General features: G+C 34.5%; 1 protein-coding gene across 1 annotated transcript in view; it reads left to right on the top strand.

The window, feature by feature from the left end:
- IL1RAPL1 (interleukin 1 receptor accessory protein like 1) overlaps positions 1-16,644 on the top strand; it is a 922,977-nt gene that overhangs the window by 900,014 nt on the left and 6,319 nt on the right. Inside the window, exon 10 of the mRNA XM_032475399.1 lies at positions 6,057-6,200. Within this exon, the coding sequence (XP_032331290.1) occupies positions 6,057-6,200 (144 nt within the window). The remainder of the gene's footprint in view (positions 1-6,056; positions 6,201-16,644) is intronic.

Consider the following 16,644-nt stretch of genomic DNA (forward strand, 5'->3'; position numbering starts at 1 on the left):
TATGAATATCCCCTACTTCATAGAGAAAAAAAAAAAAAAAAAGCTTAGCACCCCTCTTAGGTGATTGGAGAGAGGAAAAGCATATTCCAGGGGAAGGCTCCAGCAGACTATATAAAGAATGATACTTTTTTCCTTTAGTCTTTCATTTTTATTTTTCATTTTAATAGTTTATTAATATGTAACATTTCAGTTCCAAGGGATTGTGGGAGCTCAGTCTAACTAGGCCCTAATCACAGGTCCCAGCCAAGACCATATTTGCATTCTTGATAGGCAGTTTTAATACTTGATTTGATACTTAGGCGAAAATCTCTTTCCAAATGACACAGTATACTATTTTGAAAGTAATCTTTTCCCCAAATGTTTTGTTGCACAAATCAGGCTGTTAAATTCAGGGATCATTTATTATTATTATTATTATTATTATTATTATTATTATTATTATTATTATTATTGTTGTTGTTGTTATTGTTATTGTTATTGTTATTATCATTATTATTACTATTTGGCATACCCTGCCTTGTTCCAAAAAGCACTTATGCAGGAGCAAAACTGCTATCTTTACATACTAGTTTATACCTTCTAAAAACATTTTCTTGCTATTATGTGAATAGCAATTCAGCTTCTTAATGTGTTACCAAAAAAAATTATAACTGCTTCTAAATTGCATTGATGCATTGTAGAATTGAGTTGAATATCTTTGTAGGCTGAGCATAATTATCCTCCTGCCAGGAACAAATAAGTTATACTGCTCCAGAGAAATAAATATGCATATGAATTTATGTGGATGGATAAATCCTTATAAAGTTTAGCTCTTTATAACACAATGAGAGAAGAAATGTACTTGGTAAGGCTAATGAATAAACTGGGATCATTATATTGTCTGTCATGCATTTCCCCCACAAACTTGCATTTTACTGCATGTAAATCAGGGCAGAGCATTTCAAAGGACTTATATAATGAATGAAGCAATTTTAGTATGAACTATGTAAGAATAAGACACCTAAAATCTTCAGTTATACTTTAAATAAGATTATAAATATAAATAGAGAGATACAGAATAAAAATTCCAAGCAAAGAGTTCAAAAATACATATAAACTTTGATTTAACTCTGTTAACATCTTTACCTCTTCAAAGATATCTAACAGAAAAAGTCTGCAAACAATAACACCAGGTTCAGGCCAATAAAAAAAAATAGGTTTCCAAACTCCACTAGGTAATTGCAGCAAGATTAGTGTAAACCAAATGCATTTATTATTTGCAGTGTAATCCAATATACTAAGGGATAGCATGTGCTTTATTTTAATTAGCTGTTTCTTTTAAAGGGTTGCTTGGTCCAACTGTCTTGATAAGAAAAAATTGTAGTCATTGCTCAAAATGCTTGTAGCAAATCTAGTTTTAAATTGAAGCAATTTATTCTGAAAGCAGTCTACTACTGCAGCAATAATCAATGTGTTTTCCCTTAGCCCATACTGGAGCTTTCCCTGGACTACTGTTAATTGCCTGTAACTAAATGACTGCTGGTGCCCTGAAATGTAACTCTTTGGCACTTGTTCATTTGTTGTGTTTAAACCAAATGCCGGTTTCTCTTAGGTTTTGCCTAGTGATTTTGCTTTACAATTTTCAATATTCAGTCTTAGTCCCTTACAGCAGGCAGAGTCTATCATTTGAACAAAATAACACAAAGGCTAAACAGATTTTAAAAGGTTTGCACTTTCTTTTTCTGTCCTCTGATGTTGAATCGTGCTGAAATGGAATCTTTTTATTTTTTAATTGCTGCCACTCCACGAAACGTGAACTTGAGCTGAAAAGCGGATCCCATTTCAAAGGAAAAATGACACTTGCGGGGGCAACACTGTTCACATTGTAATATAAAGATAAAATACTGCAGTGGGCCCCAATCATTTCTTTTAGCTGTAACAGAATTTAACCCCTTGTAATTTTGTCCTGACCCAATGTATAAGCAATAATGGCTGGCACTCATATTAACGAATGTGTCCAGCTTGGAGCAAAGGAATGTGGAAACTAAATCTAATACATTAATTTCCTTGAGAGGATTTACACGTGCTATATAAACCAATGTGAAAAACTTAAATGGAAATTTTTTAACCTGCACACATTTATAATATGAAGGCATGTATATTACTCTTACATAAAAATAATGTCATAAATGAGGAGCAGGCACTGGTGTCCGTACTGTGGAGAAAGATACATTTCTTTTCTGACTTCTAAGGATATTATTAACACACCATGCTTCTGCATATAATACTGTAGATGTTTCTGGGGGAAATCTGAGATATTATCAAGATAACAGGATAAATACTTTTTAATACTATTTCTTTGGACTAGTTTTTGGAATCTCTATTATTAAGTAAATGATTGTCATATGGCTCAGAAGAATTTTTCTTGCTTATTGCTTATACTCGAGGTAAACATAACTTGTCATATGTTTGTACCTTAAAGGAGGTCTTCATGTGACACAAGACCATTTCTGTAATTGCTAAGCCTCACCAACCTGCTCTCTTTTTCTCATTACATTTTATAGAGTATTACTGATTGACATAGTAAAAAGTATATTCAAGGTAGTATATATAATTTTTTGAGTGGCTCATGACTTCAAGCAATGGGATTAATTTACATATGGGCAATTACTTCTCTAAAAATAAGGACTAACTTTCATACAATTTTTCTCTAACTTACACATACTCAATTTTTAAAAGTTAAAAAAAATATGTGTAGGAACCAGTGTTATAAAAACTATCTGAAGAAAATGAGAATTCTGCTTATTGGATTAATAGGATTACATTTCAGGCACAGTTTTTGATTGTTCCAAAAGCTATTCAATGAGATATGGACATGTAAGACATGCTAAATGCCCCGCCTAGTGCTGTGTTTCCAGAATCAAAGGGTGTACTTAGGGGCACAATGGAAAAATCGTCCCTAACTGGGCAGTTATCTACAGCAGAGCAGTGGTCCTGACTCCCTGCTTTCTTTATAGCTTCTTCCTACATAGGCCTTAGGTTAGAATTTATAATGGCTCTTTTTAAAAAATCAAATTTTTAAAGAATTGAAGTACAATTAACATCAGATAAAATGTATACATCTTAAGTGTTCAGGTCAGTGAATTTTGACAAATGTATATACTTGTCTACGCACCTTAAAAAGATACAGATTTTTTTTAATCCCAGAATGTTCCCTCTTGCCCCTTTCCAATAAATTTTCCCATCACCCATCCACCGAGCATTTTGTGATTTCCATCACTATGGGTTATTTTGGCCTGTTCCTGGGCTTCATTTAGATAGAATTATGCAGAAGGTATTACTTTGTGTCTGGTTTCCTTCCCCTAACAAAATTTTGTGAGATTTATGCACATTGCATGTTATCAGTCATTCATTGTTTTTACTGCTGAGTATGTTATATCATATGGACACACAACTGTTGTTCATCATATCTTGTTAATGAACAGTTGGGTTGTTCCCAGTTGTGGCTACTATGAAGACTACTCTGAACATTCTTATACAAATGTTCTTGTGGATATCTGCTTATATTTCCTTTGGGTAAATATTTAGGAGTGTAATTGCTGTTCATAGGGTATATTCATATCTAACTTTATTAGAAACTACCCAAATTTTCTAATATAGTAGTACCATTGGGCACTTCCATTAGCAGTGTTGGGGAGTAGAGGTTAAGCATTCTTCATTATTCTTTCATTTCTTTTCTCATGCAACAAATTTTAGAGTGAGAAGTTTCAAGTGTATAATGCATTATATTAGAAAACAGAATGAATCTTAGAGGAAACTAAAGTCCAAATGCTTCTTTCTCCCATTGTATCCAGTGTAATTTAAATCACATTTGTCTGGCATATAAATTAGCTTATGGGCATAAGTTAGAGTTTTATGCCAGCTTCTCTGTGTGGTGGAGTTCAACTAATATCCTGAGAGAACAAGACCTAATGTACCCACAGAATTATCTACCTCTAATCCCTTCTGTTCACATAGTAGTGGGGAAATGTTATACTGAAGAGTGTTTTGTATTTCGTTTCTGGTGCTTTTGTAGTCCTGTCTTTTGTAATCTCTCACAGGATTCAGCAGATAAAGCTGTCTGATACTTATAAATATCAAATTTATAAATACAAAATATAAAAATTTATTTGAAGTACTTTTTAGTATTTTACACTTCATGTTAATTTACTTATACTCTAAAAGATTTAATAATTCTATTTTTCATTCTTAAATTCACAAAGTCCAATCACTTTTTATAAGATTTTCTTCTGTGCCCCATTTAATTTTAATAAGAGCAAAAATACATACTTGATTAAACACTAGTTATATGTGTTTTTTATTAAACTGTTGAATTAGGAATGAAAGACTAGATAATGAGAAATATGGCTCATTTTTTTTTCTGTAATTATCAAAGGAAAAGTGACATCACTTGCAAGCACACACACACACTTGCAAACACAATAGATTCTTGTAAGAAAATGATGGCCATACTTCTCAGATTATTTATCACTGATACCACATTGCACCCATAATGATTTCACCTCATTTGCAACATTTCAGTATTGATCTTTTAGCCTAAGAGTAGTTGTCACTGCAAAACCATAGCTTACTTTAAAGTTCAGTCTAAGCCTACATTGACTATGTTACAAAATTAGATAACCCATTGGTGGATTGTACATTACAGGATCAAAAATACCAGTATTTTAGAGCCATAGTTTCAAGAATATTAATCTTTAATGGTAATTAAGGAAACTAGTACTTTTCGAGGTAGTTATCAACTGCAGGGGACAATAGCTACCCATAAATAACTTTTAGACTATGACAGTGAAGGTCAACATGCATACACAGGCACTTAGTTAAAGTGAGATTCAAAATCTGTGCATTCTGGCTTAATGTTTAAGTACCAGTATCACTGAATTTGGTACACTGTTTATGAGCACTGAAGGAGAAAATATAAGTGAATATTTTATCCCTAAAATTGCCTGATAGTTGTTTGATATAATATAGACATTCAATAGGAATAAAAGAATGTGTATACACAGCGAAAGAGAATGTGGCAATGAATGTATGTATGTTCATGTACAACTGAAAAATTGTGCTCTACACTGGAATTTGACACAACATTGTAAAATGACTATAACTCAATAAAAAAAAAAGAAAAAATTGAAAAAAAACCCAAAAAGAATGTGTATACAGTAAGTGGTAAGAAAATTACTCTTTTGGATAAATGTAGTAGCATACCTAGTGAAAAGGGAAAGAAAGGATAAGAAAAAAATTTTTAAGTAGCTTACTGAAAGAAAAATACTTGCCAACATAGTTAGTCTGGTATAACATCCACTAGAGTATCTACTTCTTAAGCCCAAGTTAGCATTCATTCTCCAAGGCTGTGGTTGGCCACTTTGGCACCATGCTATTCAGATAAAGATATAGGACAAGAGTCACTGCTCCTGGGAGGAGCCAGCAGACAGTATTCATTAAGTGGTCCATCCAACACTCTATGCAACAGTGCACAGTGCCCTTCAGGAACTATGCTGCTTGACCCCTTATCTCCCCTCAGCCCCAACCCCCAGGTGACAACTCAGGTGAGAAGGATCAAGATTCACATTGGATGAGTTCAGAAAACATCCTGGCTTAAAAGCTTTATATCCACAGGAACCAATATTTCTTTTGTCAACTCCATAAGCATAGCTTGCAGGATTCCCACAAAGGATAGTTTTATATGTAAGAGTTACTGTATTCCGGCAAACCCAAAATTAATAGTTTCCGATCAAGTATTTATAATTCTTTCAGTCCAAATGCAATCTACCAACATAGGTTCATTTTTAACATAAGCAATGTTGCTTAGCAACACAGTTACCACATACCACCTTATCTGGTTACCAAGGAAACAGCTAGAAAGTTATCAAAAGGTCAAATTCTTATGCAGAAAGGAAAGAGGTTGCGTTAATCCATTACCCACATCTGGTCTCATCCAGAAAACTGTGAAAGCAAGTTGAATTTATGAGTTTGTATGTGAATATGGTATAATTCACTCTTGTGATTTTTTTTTTTTCCAGAGCTGATGTATACAGTTGAACTTGCTGGAGGGCTTGGTGCTATCCTGCTGCTGCTTGTTTGTTTGGTGACCATCTACAAGTGTTACAAGATAGAAATCATGCTCTTCTACAGGAATCATTTTGGGGCTGAGGAGCTGGATGGAGGTAAGATGAGTTCCTTCTTTTAATGTTCTTTCTAAATATTCTTTTTTGTTTTACTAAGGGGAAAGAAAAGTTTCGTGCATAGCCATTGACAGCAGCTCTTATAGGCTTTCAGTGTTCAGTTTGTAAATTCATCTTTTCTATGAAAGGATATGTGTGATGCTTTGGAGACAATAGATATTTTCCTCTGAAAATTGTAAAGCAACACCTACCCTTTTTAGTATGGTATTCCAAACAGCACTTGCGAATTACAAACGCTGATTGCAGTGTTATCAGAGTGTTATTTTCTCTCACCTTGTAATCAGTACTGAAAATCCAGCTTTACTTCTGTATAGGTAAGGAGTGTCTTTTTTAATTGTGTTCCCTAGCCCAATAGTTTGAAGTGAAGCTCAATTTGTTCCTTGTTTAGACTGATCAGTTATAATAAATTGTACTGAATATTTTAGAATTCATCCAGCAGTCTTTTCAATACTGTTTATTTAGCTATATTTAGACAGGCTAATTTTTATTCTAAATGTGGAGCAACAGATAGGAAAGTGCACCAGCACATTGTTTTCATAATAATACCTCTAATATTTTTACTCACATTAGATAAGTGAATAGTGTTTTCATAGAAATCAGAATTATTATTTGCCTCTGGTCAGTCATGAATATGTGTACAACCTAAGAAGAATATGAGGTCCTTAAAATTGAGCTCTGTAAAATGCCCATTAGGGGACTAACAGATTTTTTTCCCTTTATTAGTCATCTGAAACTGATTCATATAAAAGACAGACTTGCAATATAGGAAGTGTATGTGAACTGACAAGAAATAGTACAGATGGTGATGGTTTCTTCATCATATTTGTAAACTTTTTTTATTCACTATCAGTTTTTCACTAGATGGTACAAAGGAAAATGAGGCAATTGCCCATGTTACCACATTTCCAGGGTCCTCTGGAGTAAATCACAGGTAGAGCTGTAGATTGTCTGAATAAGTTGCATTCCTAATACTCCTCTTTGTTTAACCTTCTCCCCTTCCCATTAGAGTGAAGTCTGTGCTGCAGCAAAACTTTTTTTTTCATTTTTAAAGTGAGGATTTACCTGTTTATTCTTTGTTTCTAACTTTCTTGCCTGTTCATACAAATTATTAAATTTTTTGCTACTGCTTCAAAGAAATATGAGAAAATTGTTAATGTCAGAATCATTGTTGAATGAGTATCAAGCAAAGTACTAGACATTCTTAAAATCATTTTTGCTAAGCCTCCAAAAATTCTGAGGTCAGTATTATAATCTCTATTTTAATGATAAAGCAACTGAGGCTCTCAGAGGTTAAATAACTTACTGAAGAAGATAACACGAGTATTGCTGTAAGTAGCCAAGATGGGATTTGAAAATAGATCTGTTTCCAAAGCCTTTCCTTTATTGAACACTGAGCCTCTATTATTTTTGGCCTTTTAAAAATTTGGTATGTTCAATACAACCTAAAGATCTGCTGTTGTTTGCAAAATTAGCACAGTAAACGGTATTTGAAAAAGGAGGTTGCCTAAACAAGTCGCACTTTATTAACCCTATTTTGAATACGTTTGTGTTCTGAATGATATGAATGATTTCACCCAAACTATCAATTTCCAGTGTAATTTTTATTTGTCATATTCTGAATAGTCAAAGACTCTGGAGAGTTTAGATGTTTCTAAACCTAGTCATATCCCCTTAGATCCTTCTACACATGCTATTATGGTTGAATAAATATCCACTTTTCTAGTGTGGAAAATTTTCTCTAACATCATCAAATCTACATTCTTCATTGCTCGCCCACAAGTCCTTTCTTCTTCCAAAGAAAAGCTACGGTTAAGTGACCCCAAGCTTTTCATATTCTTGACTTGGCTTTAAAAATATGATTTGAAAGTCAAAGGCTACCATGTTACCTCCCCTGAAAGGGGGGTACGTGAAGTATTCTTGGAAGCAAAGGCAAAGAGTGTGAAGAAGAATAGGGAAAGAAAGTTTAGGTCATATTTTGAAGTAATGTCAGTCTTAATGATTTTTGGTAATAATAGATTCATTGATCATTTACTGAGTATTTATTAAATGACAAGTGCTGTGTTGCCTACTTCAGTGATACTCAGAGAATCATACAACCAGAAAGGTAGAATTTAAACCCAGGTCTAAATGACTCCAAATCCCCAAAATTTCAGCCACTGTTTCAGACTTGGAGATGGACTATTTGGCATCCGGGACACATTCAGTCAGTTCCTTTCAAGTCATTACAATGGGCACTACCTGACTGTATCAGTTCTATATCAGAAGGAGTCTGTTTCTCTAAGATAGAACATATTGATGCTTTGCTCTCTTGGTTGGTTCACATCACTTCTTATACCCCTCTACATAACCTTACATTTTATTGTTTCCTTTGGACTCAGGCCTTACCACTTCTCTTCGAATTCTGCAACACTCACCTTTTTAGTTGACATGTACAATACTATCTACACTTGCATTTATGCACAAATGACTCCTAAATCTAAATGTTCTTCTCCCAGTTCTCTTGTTTTGTTATCGTTTGTTTCTAGTAACCTATTGGTTATTTCCACTCTGATAGGTCCCAACCCTAGCTTTTAAATCACCCACCCTCACACTCATTCCTTGCCATCCTCCATTTGACATCTCAACTTTTTGTATCCTTCTCTACTGCATTTACTTCACTACCTCCTCATCTGCCATTTTCAGTTAGCCATCATGGTCAGTTAATGGTACCTCTTGAAAATAGACTTTTCTATTACTCTTCATTACAAATGCCTTGTCCAAGCCTCCTACACCATCCTCTTGGCCTTCATTGTCTACCCCTCTATTTTATTTTATTTTATTGCATACTTTAAAATTTTTTAGATTTTTTATACAATTTTAAAGGTTACTTTCCATTTACAGTCATTACAAAATATTAGCTATATTCCCCATGTTGTACAATACATCCTTGAGCCTGTCTTACACCCAATAGTTTGTACCTCCCACTTCCCCACTCCTATAATACCTCTCCCCTTCCCCCACTGGTAACCACTACCTCTCTCTTTTATCCTCCACACTCGGCCAAACTTCTCTTTAAAAGTACAAATTTACTGTGATTCTTTGGAGAAAAGCATGTCTCTATGTTGCCTGCCACCGTAGAAAGCTTTCTTAGTTCAGAAAGCAGTGACTGTAACAGAGTGGCCCAACTTAAATTTGCAGTCTTGCCACCCCAGTGGAATCTGATCATGCAAAATTCCAGTTAGAATCAAATACTGGTCTTTGGACAAACACAGCTGTTGAGAACTGACCCAGGACAACGCAGTCATGCATAAATCTCAGGTCCCTTTGGATCAATAAGGTAACTATAATGGTTAGGGATGGGAGAAGGTTAATTATTCCTCTCCCACCTTGATTCCATAAAATAGTGAAGGAAAATTTGGGCAAATTCTGCTGCATAGACATTTGTTAATAAACAAGCATGTAACCCATCCTATAAATTTGAAGCAGTTCCAACTCTGTCATGTGATTGTGTATGAGTGTGTGTGTACATTTAAGTTCCCAAAAAATCTTACAAAAAGTTTCCCCTGAAGCAAATGTGACAATATTTCAGTGGCAGGATTAGGCTAACCATCTAATAATAACAAAGAATATTCTTCATCAACTGAGTAATGGTACACAGCAATGTCATGGTATCAAATAAAAAGCAGAATACAAAAAGATTTGTCTACTACAATCATCAGCTTTGCAGATAGCTATGTCTCCATGCAGTTAAGAACTGAAAGGTAATATTCAGACATATAAACAGCATTGTAGGGTGTTATGTTCTGAGATGTTTATACGTGGTTTTTTCAAAATTTTTTTTAACATTTTACTGTCCTTTTTATTACATATAACTTTTAAAATTCTTTCTGAAATAAATGTGAATTTCTGAAAAAAAAAGAAAAGAATATTTCTCATCAGGACACAAGACCATTTGGAATCAAGCCTGGAACAGCTTCCCTGAGAGGGCAGGCCACTGGCCCCACTACATACTTGAGGAGTGGGATGTGTCTCTAAATTATGTTAAGTGTTGCGTATGTCTTGAATAGCACTGATTTCACCATGGAGGGTCCATTTCCAGGATCCATTATACTTAGTAAAAAGCCACTAATTTTAGCAGTGAAACGTGGTTTCTAACATTCATTGTGCTAATTAATGCAGCATTTACTTTTGATCAAAAATAAAGATAGTTTAAGTGCTTGTAGCGTTGAAGTGCTCTAGAGCATTGCCTTATTCTAATTAAATGCTAACTGAGCATCCTGATAAAGGCAGCCTCCCGTCTCTAGAGCTGAGCATACACTAACACAATATCCCACCAGCTTTGCTGGAATAATTACGAAGAAAATACAGTTATTGTAACAACATCAGACTCCTTTGCTCCTCCATGCCTCCGACTGGGGTTTCCCTTCCACTTTTGTTTAAAAGCTTGAATGAAGGTAGTTCTTCCTTCCTTCTTTCCTTCTTTCCTTCCTTCTTTTCCTCCTTCCTTTCTTCCTTCCTCCCTGTCTCTCCTCCCTCCCTTCTCTCTTTCTCTCTCTCAAACACAGTTCACATTTCCCCTTAAGTTATAAATACTCCCATCATAATCGCAAGGCTAGTTATTTTCTCCTTCATCTTTACTAAAATGGCACTTCAGGCACATCATTTTTATAGCCCTTTTCACGTTGAATAGTAGGCACTTTCTGGTGAATTCTTACTACTTGTAAAGCATTGTGAATTCAAGATTCCTTATCTCATTTATTTATTTCTGTGAGAAGGAGGCTCAAAGACAAAGTCATGGAGACAAGAATTATTCCAGCATTTTGCAAGGGTGTCTAGAGTTTAGAACTAGCTTTACAAATAAAAATAAAACAAATATTTAAAGAAAAATAAGGTTGTAACATAATAGGTAGTCTATTAATGAAAAAAAAACAACAAACAGCTGCTCTCTTACGTTGATGATTATATTGGTGGGTGTCGATAAGGTACTGCATAAGTTTTCATAAGGGAATAACTTATGGGAACAGGTTTAAGATTCAATTTTGTGGAGAGGATCTAGTGCTAGACAGGGTGAGTCTACTTTATGTTTCTTTCTCTGAAAGTGCAAGCTGTTTTGTTTTTCTTTTTAGCCCCTGAGTATGAGGTGTGAGGGGTGTGCTTATTCACAATGATGGCAAGGCAACCTTAAAAGAACACTGTAATCACTAATACAATGCCTATTTTAAAGATGAAGAAAGAGATCTCTCCTAGTTCTACTTTGAGAGTTATTACAGGGATTGGACAAAATGAGTTAAAGAAATCTTTTATAATCTTCACGCATTGACTCTGGAAAATTTGAAAAGCTGTTCCATTTCAAGCCTATGAAATACGTGGATATCTATGGATATCTATGCACTCTTAGGTCATAAAATTTTTTTTTTCTCCCTCAATTACAAGGTTACTCAGTATTAAGTTTCAGAAATTATTGTCCTCATGTCTATCACTGTAGCACAGTACTTCTGTAAAATCATTTTGAAACACTTTAGGTAGTGTTTTTTGTTTGTTTGTATTTTGGGGGTATTTTTTGGTGGTGGTGATTAGATAATTTGCCTACACATGAACAATCTAGAATGTGGTTTTGAGTTCGAGAAGGACAAATCTGTAGTTGTTTTTGATGTACAACTTGCCCAAAATTGTAAGCTGTTAAGTGGTAGGAATCAAGGCTTCTTACCTCAAATTCCATGCTCCCTGGACCACTCTGCTACCTCTGACCCTCTTAATTACAACTTCTATCATCTGTGCTGCCCGCTCTCCTCTTAAGGATGTGAGGGAAGGAAATTAATATCTACTGAATGCCTCCTTTGAACCAAGCATTTTATTTTATGATGGGGACTCGTTTAACCCTAGAAATCTCCTTTACGGAACTGCTATTTTATAGATCAGGAAACAGTCTCAAATGAGTAAAATAAAAATTAATGATGGTCAGGATTTGAGCTCAGCTGCTGTTTTTGTTTTTTCCTTCACTATGTTATGCCATATATTTTTTAATTAGTGACACATTTCAGTGTTTAAGACTCTATGGTTTCAAATAGTCCAGAAAAGTATGAAATAATAAAACATGTAAACTAGAAGAATATTATTAAATTTTCAAAGTTTAAAACTCAAACAGCTTTATTTTAGAATGTAATTGCCAGATGTTGCCATGGCAGAATTGACATGAAAAGGGGAATTTATTAAAACAATGACATTCAGTAATCACAAAGTCAGAATATTAATATATGCTGAATGTTTTTTATTCAAAGATACATTATCTATTTCTGCAGAGTTTTTAATTGAAAAATTATATATTGGAAATGTGACAGAGCATATGAAGGCAAATCTGAGATACAAGAAAGGAATGACTTAATTTTTCAAAAACTCTTATTTATTCAAGTTACGTCAGTGTTAGTTTTTAATGATCACATAATTCTGTGCTAATATGCTACATGCAAGCATCAAAAATCGCCTTTTAACATGAAATACACAATTCATCATTGAGTTCTACCGTGGTCTCATTTTGGTAACCCATTTGCTGAATAATGGCCTCTGTTGCTAGTCAGTTTCATGTATGTGACATAATATTTGAGAATAATAATAAAAAAAAGAAATGGCCAGCTGTCAATAACATCTGATGACTATTCAGTAGGTGTTTAAAGGTTAAAAACTCCCAAAGACCTGAATGTCAATCTCAAGCCATTTATATTGTCAGTAAATCTCTCTCCTAGCCCACATCCAACATAGCCACCACCTTCATCTTGATAAAGGAGTCTTCAGTCTACATTTTCTTGAAAGCTCTGTTGTTCTAACAAATCCACAGATTCTCTGACTTCTCAGTCCTTCTAAAGAGAATTTACTAATATTCTCTCATATGTCAAAGAGAAAAATACTAATTTATCATTTTTCTAAACCACTTTGTTATTCCTGATACACAGTTCCTATTTTCCTTCTCTCATCAAGATTTCTTAATAATATTTTAAACTCATATTTTTATTTCTTAACTCTGGAGTCCAAACTTTTTTCCTCTCAAATATATGTTTTTAAAATATAGTAGTTTATGCTATAAATTGAGGGAGAAAATTCTACTGTACTAGTTGTTTGACTCTGAGTAACAAAGCAACTACTTAATTGGTTGAGTCTTATGTTTTTTGTTTATTTGTTTTTCTCTCCCCCCAGCTTTATTGAGATATAAATGACATATAACACTGTGTAACTTTAAGATGCACAATATGATAATTTGATACACACACACATATATATCACACACACACATATATATGGTGAAATGATTGCTACAATAAGGTTAGTTAACGTATCTATCACTTCACTTAACTATTTCTTTTTTGTGGTGAAAACATTTAAGATCTGCTCTCTGGGGGAAGGGTATAGCTCAGTGGTAGAGTGCATGCCCAGCATGCACAAGGTCCTGGGTTCAATCCCCAGTACCTCCATTAAATAAATTAATAGATAAATAGATACATAAATAAATAAATAAACCTAATTACCTCCACCCCAAAAAACAAAAACAAATAAACAAAAACCAAAAAACCTTTTTAAAGATCTACTCTCTGCACTCTCTGGTATATGATACAGTATTGTTAACCATAGTCACCAAGCTGTATATCAGAAATTGTTTGTCTTATAGCTGGACATTTGTTTACTTTGCCAACGTCACTCCCTTTCCCCTACTTACCAGCCCCTGACAACCACCATTCTATTCTGTTTCTATGAATTCAGCTTTTTTGATTCCACAGTATAAGTGAGATCATGCAGTATTTGTCAGTCTCTCTCTGCCTTGTTTCAGTTAAGCGTGCTGCCTCAAGGTCCATCCAAATTATCACAAAATACAAAATTTCCTTCATTTTTATAGAAGAATAATATTCCACTGTGTGTATATGTATATATGTGTGTGTGTGTATGTGTGTGTGTGTGTGTATGTGTGTATGTATATATATATATATATATATATATATATATATATATATATGATGTTTTCTTTGTCCATTCATTCATTGATGTACACTTAAGTTGTTTGTACATATTGGTTATTGTGAATAATGCTGCAGTGATACTGGGGTTCAGCTATCTCTTTGAGATAATGGTTTTATTTCCTTCACACATATACCCAGAAGTGAGATTGCTGGATCATATGGTACCTCTGCATTTAATTATTTGAGGAATATCCATACTGTTTTTCATAGTGGCTGCACCAACTTACATTCCCACCAACAGTGCACAAGGGTTTCTCTTTCTTCCACGTCCTTGTAACACTTATTATCTTGTCTTTTTGATAATAGCCATCCTAACAAGTATAAGGTAAGATCTCATTGTAGTTTTGATTTGCATTTCCTGATGGTTAGTGATATTGAGCATCTTTTCATATACCTATTGGCCACTGTATATCTTAAATGTCTGTTCAGGTCTTCTGCCCATGTTTAATTGGATTATTAGTCTTTTTGCTATTGAGTTGTATGAGTTCCTTATATATTTTAGATATTAACCCTCCCCTTGTCTGATATATGGTGTGAAGATATTTTTTCCCATTCTGTAGGTTGCCTTTTTATTTATTGATTATTTCTTTTACTGCACAGAAGCTTTTTAGTTTGATTTAGTCCCACTTATTTATTTTTGCTTTTGTAGCTTGTGCTTTTTGTGTCATATCCAGAGAATCATTGCCAAGACCAATGTCAAGGAGCTTTTTCCCTATGTTTTCTTCTAGGAGTTTTATGGTTTCAAGTTTTACATTTAAATTTAAGTCTTTAATCCATTTCAAATTAACATTTGTGAGCAGTGTAAGATAGGGGCCTAACTTCATTCTTTTGCATATGGATGCCCAGTTTTCCCAGCATCACGTATTAAAAAGATTATCCTTTCCACATGGAGTATTCTTGGCCCCCTTGTCAAATATTAATTGACCACATATGCATGGGTCTCTTTCTGGACTCTCAGTTTTGTTCCATTGGTCTATGTGTCTGTTTTTTATACTAGTACTATACTGTTTTGATTACTATCATTTTGTAGTATGGTCTGCAGTCAGGAACCATGATGCATCTTCTAGTCTTTACAGCCTGATTTTAGCAGGTAAAGATGTTCTCCATTCTCTTCCCCAGGCCAATGGGATTACCTCCAGAATCACAATCATTCTAGGTTGGAGCCAATTTTGAGGCTGTTGCCAGGGATGCACTAAAGTTCATGGTTGACAGACTTGTTAGCAGGAGCTCAGGTTTGCCCTGTCTGGTCTCTAGGTAGACAGGACTGCCTCTAGTACATTGTTCAGTAGGATAGCGATTGGACAAGTGTCCACATCAGAATTCACAATTGGATCTTCACTCAGTGGACCAGTTACCAGGTATGTGGATGAGTGTGGCTCCCACCAGGTCCCTGAGAGAGCTTCTACCTGGTCGCTGGATGGGTCCTTGAGTGGGCAGGCCTGGCTCTGTACTGTGGCTGAAAGGATACGTGCAAAGGGTATCTTATTGGGCCATCTTGCTGATGTCACTCCTCTTTTTCTTTTTTTGTGGGACATTGCAGCAGTCAGAATCTCTTGAAAATCATGGAAAAGAGTAAATCAATGACTATATTAGAGTTTATGAAGATTATTACAAAGAGTGTGTACATCAGCTGCTTTTCATCTCTGTAGTCAATAGAATTATAGTTAGGGGTGTAAATTACAGAAAATAAAATTTAGGGAATAAAGTTCAGAATAAGAAATATGTTATTGTACTACCCTGTTATGGCTAACTAGTTTTAAGCTGTTTATAAAATTAAGTTGAATTTAAAAGGTTACAGACCTAGCCTTTACAAATTTTAGCATAATTTTGTTTTTTTCTGTGGTTATAAAAATAATCTCAATTTTTTAGTTTCTCCAGTCACATGAAGATCATACACATTAAGATTAGTCAATATATGTTCTTAGAGATATCAAAAACAATCTAAGAGATACTTCCTAAGATTCATATTCAGCTGGTAACTGGGGGAGAAAAGAAATCTTAGAATTCATATGATTTTGAATCAGAAAATATTGCTGAATTTAGCATGATATCTGGAACAGTATTTGCAGTCTGATAACTTTCAAACCAGGAGTTTGTTTCTGATGGTAAATAAATGCCTAGCTCCTTACTGCACTGACATAGACTCTGGGGAAAGAGGAGTTAGATATCAATCAAGTGTCCCGCTAATTTGAGGGAGGATGCTGCTTCAGATGCTTGCAAGGGGCTTTTTAGCCACATTTACTACCCATATAACCTACATTGAGCAACTCCCTTTTATCTAGGAGATACTCGCTTAAATGTTATAAACTCATCCACCTGATATAAAGAGATAGAAACTCACTGAGACCACAGCACTCATTCCTGAGGTTCATAAGCTTAATATGGTTACTGAATATATTAGTCTAGACAAGAATCTATCCCCTTTTTGATGAAAGTGTGAATTT

The sequence above is a fragment of the Camelus ferus genome, chromosome X (genome assembly GCF_009834535.1).
Source record: "Camelus ferus isolate YT-003-E chromosome X, BCGSAC_Cfer_1.0, whole genome shotgun sequence".
NCBI lineage: Eukaryota > Metazoa > Chordata > Mammalia > Artiodactyla > Camelidae > Camelus > Camelus ferus.